Raw genomic sequence first — 10459 nt, forward strand, 5'->3', positions numbered from 1 at the left:
GGAGAGCAGCTGTGGCTGCCCCATCACTGGAAATGTTCCAGGCCAGGTTGGATGGGGCTTGGAGCAGCCTGGGCTGGTGGGAAGTGTCCCCGTCCGTGGCAGAGATGGAATGAGATGAGCTTTAGGGTCCTTCCCAAGCCATTCCAGGATTCTCTGATTCCAAGGTGTGAAACTTGCTGTTATTTTGGTGGAATATGTGTGTTCAAATCTTTCTGCCTTCTGAGTTTCCACTCTGCTGTGGCACAGGAGACCTTTAGGATATGCTGAATTTCAGTCTCCACTGAGCCTTACCGTTGAGAGCAGAGGATTAAAATCCTCCATTGTTAAGGAATATCATTGTAATGATGCACATTTAAAGCATTAGTTTATGAGCACAGGAATTCCTTAATGTCCTGTTCCAGCATGGAGACCTGTTCCTTTTGATAATGAAGACATTGTGTCATCAGTGTTGGCTGTTACACACAAACCCTTTGCTGGCAGGTTATTAAAAACTTCAGCTTCTTGATGAAAGACTATCCTGCAGGCTAGGAGAGCACTGAAAAGCCTCTCCATTCTGGGAGAATTATTAGAAATGAGAACATGACTGTAAGCACTAAATTATGTTAATACTTACAAATAGCCTCATTTGCATAGCAGTTTAAGACATGATACCCAGATTTCCCTCAGTGGCATGGAGCAGGCAACAGATTAAAAATAATGTGGTTGGTGAGTTTGAGCTGTGGAAAAAATCTATTCCAGCTACAAATGAGGCTGATTTCACATTCCTCATTTCAAAGGGAAGGTGGGGCAAAGCCAAGTGCAGGACATTGTGTTCACCTTGTGAACTTCATGCAGCCTCTGAGTTACCTGAACAATTAATTTGCAATAACAGGATGAATTTACAAACTACATGGATGTCTCTGAGTCCTTCATCCTGTGCACTGCTGAAATCTGTCAGCAGATAAGAAAGGCCCAGAATCATGCCAAAGCACAGAATCCAATGATATTCAATATCCAAGGATTTTCTGCTTCCACAAGTGCACATTGACAGTGTGAGGTCATTGGTGGAACATTCTCCAGGGTGGAAAAGAAAGTCAGGATCTGGCCCTGGTTATGTGCAAAAATATCAGCAAGTACTGAGGCTCCTTAATTAATAAGTTTAATTGTATGTTGTAATGTAACTGTTGTAGGGAGCAAATAAATTCATATCTAAAATAGGAATGTAAGGCATATGTGCTGTTTGAATTGCTCTCATGCCATTCTGTCATGATTTTCCAGCCTCTTTACTGTCCCAATTCAAGCTTCTGTGTGTAGCAGAAAAAATGGTTCTGTTGCTCTCAGAGTCAGTGACAAATTGTTTGGAGTATCTAGAGAAAGACATCCACAATAGTCATTAATATATGGTATTCCAAGGTGTGGGAAGGGGCTGAGAATCTACCTCTTGTTGCAAGTGAGCTGTTCAGATTCTGGAAAATCTCACCTAAATGTAAAAGGATCCTTGCTGAGAGACTAAACATTCATGGAAAACTATTAACTGTTGTTGCAGAGTCTGTGGCTTAGAGGGGTTAGTAACTGCCAATTGCTGGAGGTTGGGAGAGTATCTGAGGAATGGATATGCTCACTGTGTTTTCATACTTTCCTGAATCCCCTGAATCTTTGGATCTGTGGAACTCTTAAGTAGTAAATCAGGAGATAAAATCACTACTGAAATTAATTTTATAATTATCTTTTATTACTCCGTGACTTAATTAACCACTAGGACCAACAACATGATGTGAGTTTACTTTGCAGCAAGCCTAAAGATAACAGAGACTGGAGACAAATAAAAGGGCTAAGTGTGGGGATAAAAAGAGCTGAAAATCCGAGAATAGAACAAGACACAAAAGCAAGCAACAAATACTCTCTCAATAAGCCATTAAAATTGGTCACAGCCACACAACCATTTCGAACTCTCCATTAAGTAGCTGTTGTAGAAGAAATAAAGCAATTTAATGTGCTTGGACAGCTCCTGTTAGAAATGTGTTTGAATCTCTCCTCCAGCTGAGTCACAGGATTTTGTCACAGTTTCTTTTCCTTATAGACCATAATTTGGCTAATTCACTGAAATGAGTAAGAGGAAATAAATAAAATCTTTTGAGATGTGACACATCCAAGTTCAAGTCCAAGTTGCAAAAAGCAATATCCAGGCGGTGCTTGCAGGATTTGGCACTGATTGGTGTTGGACCTTCCTTTAAATGGAACATTTGTGCTCAGCTTTTGAAAGTCTTGTGCTAAGTAACAGATAAGATTTGTGATTACCTGAAAATCAGGACTAGTGGTGAGCAGGTTCTTTCTTGGTTGAGTGAATTGCAGGGACTGTAAGAAACCTGGGGCCACATGTTGTCTCTTTACTGAGTTAAAGAATCCACATTTGCAAGCAGATCAGAACAAACTCAACCACAATGCCATCAAAATGTCAATTTGGAAGCATAGCACTGCCAGCATGCTCCTGCCTCACCTTCTTTGAGCACAGCAGAGCTTCTAACACTGCTTCTTCCAAGTTCTTTTCACTGATCTTCATGTAACACCTAAATCCCCAGGGGCTTCTAAGGAGCCTGTCGTCCCCACAGAATTGCAGGTGAGGTATTTTTCCAGCCTGAAGAGGGCCAAAACCTCTAACAGATCCACCAAAAATGTGTGACGTGTTTTCACCATTTCTTCTACCTGATACCATGTTTACCAGGAAAAGAGAAAGAGCTTACGTAAAGCACTGGAGCTGCAGGTTGTTTCCCAGTGCTCTGCCAGAAATCTATCCTCGATAATTCACATATCCACTGGACCTGCAAACAGGCCATTCAGCTTATTAATCTCTCCGTGCTGCTGTTCCAGGTGACAATCAAACCTGAGGTAAAATGAAGCAGAATTCCCTCCCCTGGCTGAATGAGAGCCATGATATCCCTTCCTAACCCCCCAATCCTGGGATCTGCAAGCTGTTGGCTGTATGTCCTATTGATTTAATATGCTTCTAATCAGTACATAAAGCTATAGGCCTGCAGTGTTAATTTTTCATATGCTTACAAAGTACCCTTTGATTTTCTGTCAGGCGTTAATTACAGCGTTTTGCCATTAAATAGGAAGCTTTGTGTAAACTAATTACTAGGTAATGATTGTGTACTGCAAGCCGTGCTGTTTGTACCTTTTATTTTCGTCTAAAAACGCACAGATCTCGCAGTCTGGAACCACTATACCTTCCAGCCATTAGCTCTCACTAATTCATAGCATTATTGTGCTAAGATTGTAGGAGTTGTAATTGTTGTGGTATCAGTGCTGTTAATTACCGGAGTAAACAGTTGAAATGGTGCCAAGGTCTATTGTACAAGGCAGAGGAAAGGAGGTTTAAATGTTACTTCCACCATCTGGGGACTGGAGGAGAGGCAAATGCTAGAAAACAGCAGTGAGGCAATATCAGAACTTCAGCTCCAGGGTTTGAGGCCATATGGATCCGGAATATTTGGTATCAATTGAATTTAAGTGCCAGTTTGTAGCAATAACCGTGTGGAAGGAGAGGATGAAGCAAGAGCACTAAAGAAATCTGAAATGTGTTAATGTTGGTGCAGCCAATAAAATCCTTGCTTGGATTATTTTAAATATGTTTGTTTTGCTAAAAATCCCCAAAGTATCACATAGGCAACTCTGGGGATAAAAGGAGTTTAAGTGTGTGTTGTTTGTGAAATACAAGGAAGGGTTTGTCTGACAATTCCTGTGGCATTACAGCAGTTGCCATAAAATTCCTGGGAAGTGACTGTGGGTTTTCTGTATCATGGTTTTTTCTGTCTGAAATCACAGTTCTGGCATTTGTTTTAAATGCTTGTTCTCAGAGAGAAAAGCCAGAAACAAGGGTAAGTCAGAAAAATGCACCGAATTTATAGAGATTGAAACAGAGAAAGCTCAATGAATTGGGAAAACAATATTCATCTGAGGGTATGGAATTGTTTGTGCATTTGCAGAGATCTCATCAAAACACAGGAAAGATGCCGTGAAATATTCCTTATCTAATTTTGTATGAGGATTAACATCCCAATGTCCTGAACTTACAAATGCTGAATAATAATAAATATGTGATCATTTTTTGAGACATTTTAATGCAATGATCGTGTTTTCATTGCTCTGAAGGTAGCTGTGAGGAGCCTCGGAAATGCACCTTGCAAAACACACCTCCTGCCCAAACAAATACGCATATTTATTTGGATTAAAAAAGCAAACTAATTAATAAAATTGCCCTAACATGTGGTGCACAAAAATGCAGAATTGCGTGACAAGTTCATAGCACCTTCAAGATGCATTTTCTGCCCGATTTTTGTGGCAGCAGCGATTCGATATTCGATTATTTGATGTTTGATTTCTCTGCAGATATTGTTTCCGAGCTGCCATCTCCGAGCAGGGATGTGGCAGCATATTGCTGCTGCCACTTCAGGAGTGCTCAGAGGAAATAGGAAGGATCTCTCTTCCTAAACAATCCTGGTTTATTTATTTTTTATGGCTCTGTTAGCAGATGCTGAAGCAGTTCAGGGCACGATGTAAACATGTGCTCTTCAATGGATGCTAAATAGCAAAGTGCACAATGAAAGGAGCAATTGGGAGGGAGGGTTGGACCAGGGCAAAGGGGTTTTGGGGGGGGTGGGTTGTGTGTATAGTTGAATTTAGAATGAAAAGAAGTGCTTGATCTTTCTCTATTGAAATCCTCAGCCTGCAGAGGGACAGCATGAGCCGGCAGAGAAAACCGTGGCCCCATGTGGTGTGCAAGAAAGGAACAGCAGTTGAAGTGCTGCGAAGTTGAAAGAGAACTAACCTCCCTGTTCCTCGCAGTGCCGGGAAGTGGCTGCTTTGTGCTGCTGCATTGAAGCTTTGCATATGTGTCTCAGCCTGACAAAAAGCCTCTGGAGGGGCAGCAGCCGCGGCCCCTGCGCTAATGAGGGCTGAGCTGGGGGAAGAGCCGAGGAGATCATCCCACCTAAGTGCAGAATTCCATGCGCCGCTCTCACCATTCCCCCGAACGCCAGTGGCAGCCCCAGCGAATCGTTTCTTTGCCAGGCAGCTGAAATGGGCCATTAGCTATCAGGGAAAATTGTCTTTGCTCCTTTCAGCAGATGGAGCAAATATTTTACAAAGCAATTTTACATAGGGAAAACATTTGTGGGAGTTGGTAATGATGGTTGTTTTACATGATGGTACCTTCCCTCCCAATGTGCTTTTCCAGCTCATGGAAGGCAAAATGAGCCCTTTTTTTAATTTTAAAATTTAGCAGTTACCAAGGAAATGTTTGGGCTTTAAATCAGGCTGCAAACTTTAAGTAGATAGAGGGTGTTCAGTTTGTCACTTCCAAACCCATCTCCAATTGTTCTGCTCACTGCTGTAGATTGTGGTTCTGGCCAGCATGTACCTAGCTGAATTAGGAAAAAAAAATGGCAAATCGGTTTAATTGGCAAAATAGGAAACAATGAAAGTTATCTGGATGGTGAGACACAGCCACGGTTTTCTTCTACATTTGCTGGTGTCCCTGAGAGCATCAGAACAAGCTGGGCTGGACCAATTCCCATGCAGGCAGCTGGAATAAGTTATCCCAGCTCCACTGATGCAATAGAAAGGATATACTTACAAATGGTATGAATTGTCCTAGTGCCACTGAAGTGGCATAAATTGCCACAGCTTCATTGACTTCAGCAGAGCTGTGGCAGTTCGTGTCGCTGAGGATCTCTCTGCAGATTCCATTCCTCTCTGGCCCACTCAGCTTTACTTATTTGGAGTTACCTTCTTCACTCTATTTGCTTGCAAGGTCTAAATAATTTCCTTTCCATCTGATTTTTAGCTAAAAAGCCCTGGATCTTTCTCATGCATTCTGCAGCCTCTCTCTGTCCCCAGGTCTTTTCTTTCCTATTTCTAAGTCTATTTCTTTTTCCTATTTATTTACTTCTCCTCTCCACAGGCCTTTCTGTGCTGACTGATCTGTCTCCAGTACATTTCCTACCACTGCCTTCAACATCTGCCACATTTGGGCCTAATATTTTGTTGCAACTGCCATTCTAAAAAAGCCTTTTGAAATTCAGCTCGCAGAAGGGTGAGAAATTGTTTTATATTTAGTGTAAGAGGTGTAATTTGGGGTTTTTTTCACGCTTATTCATTGTTACAAAAAGCTGCAAAACTGATTTGGATAGATTTAGAATTTTCTACATGACATAAGGAGCATTTGGGCTGCTTCTTTTTTACTAAGAAACATCAGCTGAAAGATGTGAACAAATGCTCCCTGTTTGTGTTGAGCCAGAGATCCTGGAATGTTTGAGGCCATATAAAGAGATAAAACATTGGTAAGCTCTGCTGGAGATAGTGTCCAATTTAAATGAAATTAGCCTACCGAGCACTGATCCTTTTAAAAGGTTTGATTTCACGAGTGGATGTTGGATCCAGGCTTGAATTTGCCTACTAAAAGTCACTATAATCAGGATTATTGCCGTTTTAGAGCTTACAGTTGCAAAAAAAGCTTCAGCTAGAATTCCAGGTGCTGATCCTTAAAGAGTGGTTGCCTGACTCCCTCCTGTGAACACCCTGATTATCCAGGCAGGTCTTGTTCCAAGTACTGTCACATTAGGGTTGAGCTCATGTTTTCAGGTTGTCTTGAATTAGTTATTTCTTTAAAAGCCTCTCTTTGACCGGTTTTGACTGAGTTTGGTGCTCACATCTTTCAGTCATAAGTGCTGAGGATGCTCTCTGTTGCAGAGAGGTTGAGGCTGCCTCATCCCTGGGAGTGTTCCAGGCCAGGTTGGATGGGGCTTGAAGCAACCTGGGCTAGTGGAAGGTGTCCCTGCCCATGGCAGGGGGTGGAAAGAGATGAGCTTTAAGGTCCCTTCCAACCCAAACCATTCTAGGATTCTATGCTCCTGTACACCCACATGGCCCCCACATACCTTCTGAGTTTGGTCTCTGTTCACATCCCCTTCAAATGCTGTTTGATTTTAAGCAACACTTGGGCTGTTGAGGAGGTTCCAGAATATTCTTGCCTGTCTAATGCCATCTGGACTGAGGGCAGTAGCATAGGAGGTTACTACAGGTGTAGATGAGGTGAATGGAGTCTGTGCCTTACCAGCAGCCTCCTTAGTGTACCAGGTTATTGTGCCCTTCAGTACACTCCAAAATGTGGAAGTTCTGCTTGATTTTACACCCAGTTTAGGGAATTTTCTTCCACAGCCACGTGTGAGCCTGAAAAACAGCTCTGAGAGGAGATACAGCTTGGAATTGCTGCCGTGGAAAGTCATGTCCCAGTTCATGCTCATTGTTCAGTTGTTACTTACACAAACTTGGTCACAGCACTCCCAAATGCTTCTACACATCCCACAGGGATTGCTGGTTTCCCCCTGTGATTTATCCAAAGCTTTCAGGCAGGCATTGCACACCTCTTCCTTTGCTTGTTTTTATATTTCTGTTTAAATTGCACAATCCCCAAAGTCGTCAGGTCTCAGGGCTGAGCCTGGGAGTGACAGGTATCTCTGACTGCACTGCCAGCTGCAAACTGATTTGTACAGCAGCAGTTCCCTGACATCCATCATAGCTCACATCCTCTCTCCAAAGCCATGTTTATTTTTCACCCTGTGATGAACCACTTCAGCTTCTGACTTGTTGGCTCAGCAATAATTCAACACAAATACAAACCAAGGCCAACTGATACTTGCTCACTGCTCTGCTGTTTCAGTCAGCTGAGCCAGCCAAAATCTAAATTCCTCCTTACAGGTTGTAAGGAAAGACCTGAATCTGGTTAAATTCTGGGTTTGGATCTGACATTTCTTGTGCTCCTTTGTTTTTGTCATGAGGTTGTGCTGCTTAGTATATTGATATACTGACTAAAACCATTTTTAGCCCTTTTTTCCTGAGATGTTTAAAGTCAGCAACATACTTTTCTCCTCAGTATATGATAGGAGCTCACATAGCCCAGATCAGCACCATTAGAAAATGGTACCTCAATATTTTAAAGGCATTTTTTTCTCAATTCTATGTGAGGTAAGGACAGCAATTATCCCCTTGTGATGTCTGGGGCAGCTGAGGCACAGACAAAGTCACTTTGCTGAAGTCTCAGGCAGACTGGAGTCAGGAACAAGGTATATCCAGGTCTAAAATTTATCCCTAGTTGCCCAGAGCAGCTGTGGCTGCCCCATCCCTGGAAATGTTCCAGGCCAGGTTGGATGGGGCTTGGAGCAACCTGGGCTGGTGGAAGGTGTCCCTGCCCATGGCAGGGGGTGGAATGGGATGACCTTTAAGGTCTCGTTCAGGCCAAAAAATTCTGGAATTCTTGTCCCATCCTCTTCCTCCTCATTCTGATACATAAATCTCAGCTGATTGTGAATTTGTGTTTTTGGTTACCTCACATTATGCGCTTGATGACAAAATTCATCTCTTCAAACTCTCTGCTCTGAAAAAAATAGCTTTATTTTTTTATTTCCTATTTTTAGCTGTTAGCCATAAGTTTCTATCATATTCCTCCAGAGCTCAAGATAAAATGATTGTGACATTGGCAGGATCAGAGGAGGGTTGGTCATCTGCTGAAGCACAGGGTGCTGAGGAGAGAGGATGTAAAAGAGAAGGCAAGAGCCCCAGGGGAAGCAGGGGGAGAGCTCATGAAGCAGCACGAGAAGGAGCCTGAAGCAATAGAGTCAGGGTCCTTGCACTTTATATGCTTTGTGTACTTCTGGGACACTGTGCAACAGTAAAAGCAATGCAGCTACTTTCTGTATGTAATGGGTTGGTTTGTGTGTGTGATTATATAGGCAAGGATTTAAAACTGGGAGAAAAGCTGCTTTAGCTATGACTAATCAAATTGTGACCAAGATAGAGGCACAAATACACTAGTGAATTGGTTACAGATATTTTACAGAGTGTAAAAGGATATTTCTTTACAAATGCTTCTGGTTGCTTATTCCTCTTACTTCTTAACTAAAGGGGGTTTGGATTGATAGAACAGCCTAAACATAGGCCCAGCAAAACTCCTCCTGGCACGTGTGACTATTTCAATATGCTACTTCAAAATCCAAACCATGTACAAGTTATTGACTGCTGCTATTGATCCCCAAGCAGTTACCAAGTGCTTAGCATTTTCACTTGCCAGCTCCAATTATTGATATAAATGATAATGCAGGAGCTCTGCGCTGGGGGGGGATTGGCTCTCTGAGAAGGACACTTTGCAGGAGGAGGGAGCAGAAAAATTAACAAAGGCTTTTCTGACTGTGGGTAAACAGTAACCACATTTTTTTTTTGCCTGTTGGAGGCCTGGTTTTTAATCACCCCACAAGCAGTTTTCATTTCTGTAGTAAAATTGCTTGTGGTTCTATTTAATTTGTTTCTGCAGGAGCTAGCTTTGGTGGAGATCTCCCAGGAGCTGCCAGGCCTTTTAGCACAGCACGTACAGCCACTCAATGAGAAACGATTCCCTACATGGGAAAAATTCCTCCAAACATTTCTTACTCAAGGTAAATAAGACTGCAAAGTGTTACAAGGAGTAATTAGACCATATTGTATGCCATATTCTTGTTAATTTTGGGCCCATTTCAAGATTTAGCTCCTTTGACTTCTCCATTATGCTTCAAATGTTCATTTAGGAATGAATTATAGGTCACTGTTCTATCCAAGCTTTTAACCTGTATTAATCCTGGATTAGCTTTCTTACATGATTCTGAATCCATAAGCACCAGCTCCTTAATCCTGGGCTACTGTACTAAAGAGCTTTAGGGAATTCCAGCACATGAGTTGCACATAGGTAAATGTGACAATATTTCATTTCTACATTTATTTACCTGCAGAAGAGATGAATCAAACTTTTGAGAGTATTTTATTAAGTAATACCAGTTAGTACCAATTAATTAGTTACCAACCAAGAAATGCCATCTAGGACCAATTTCATACTTTAGTTTCTCCTGACTAAAGGGATTATGGCATTATGTGCAATAAAAAGAGGAATCCAGAATGCCAAGCAGTTTTCTTGGTGATTTTCCTATGGAAAACCATGCTAGAAGGTGTCATTACACACCCAAGTCCTCATGTGGATGAATACCACAGGGCAGACTCTTAGCTAAGACCATGATATGGATAGGAATCTCCAATATCAGTTCACAGCAGGAGATTCCACTCCCACTGAGGTCCCAACATTGCATTTCCAGCTGTTCTGGGCCTGATGTTTAGCTGGATTCACTCAAGTACCCCAAAGCATGTTTTTCCAGTCAGATATGGGATATAGCCAGTGTGGATGAATACCACAGGGCAGACTCTTAGCTAAGACCATGATATGGATAGGAATCTCCAATATCAGTTCACAGCAGGAGATTCCACTCCCACTGAGGTCCCAACATTGCATTTCCAGCTGTTCTGGGCCTGATGTTTAGCTGGATTCACTCAAGTACCCCAAAGCATGTTTTTCCAGTCAGATATGGGATATAGCCAGTCTGGAAGTGGAACTGAACTGAAA

General features: G+C 42.2%; 1 protein-coding gene across 1 annotated transcript in view; it reads left to right on the forward strand.

The window, feature by feature from the left end:
• IQCH (IQ motif containing H) overlaps positions 1-10459 on the forward strand; it is a 57331-nt gene that overhangs the window by 30557 nt on the left and 16315 nt on the right. Inside the window, exon 13 of the mRNA XM_009082668.1 lies at positions 9347-9467. Within this exon, the coding sequence (XP_009080916.1) occupies positions 9347-9467 (121 nt within the window). The remainder of the gene's footprint in view (positions 1-9346; positions 9468-10459) is intronic.

The sequence above is a fragment of the Acanthisitta chloris genome, unplaced genomic scaffold (assembly GCF_000695815.1).
Source record: "Acanthisitta chloris isolate BGI_N310 unplaced genomic scaffold, ASM69581v1 scaffold22249, whole genome shotgun sequence".
Classification (NCBI taxonomy): domain Eukaryota; kingdom Metazoa; phylum Chordata; class Aves; order Passeriformes; family Acanthisittidae; genus Acanthisitta; species Acanthisitta chloris.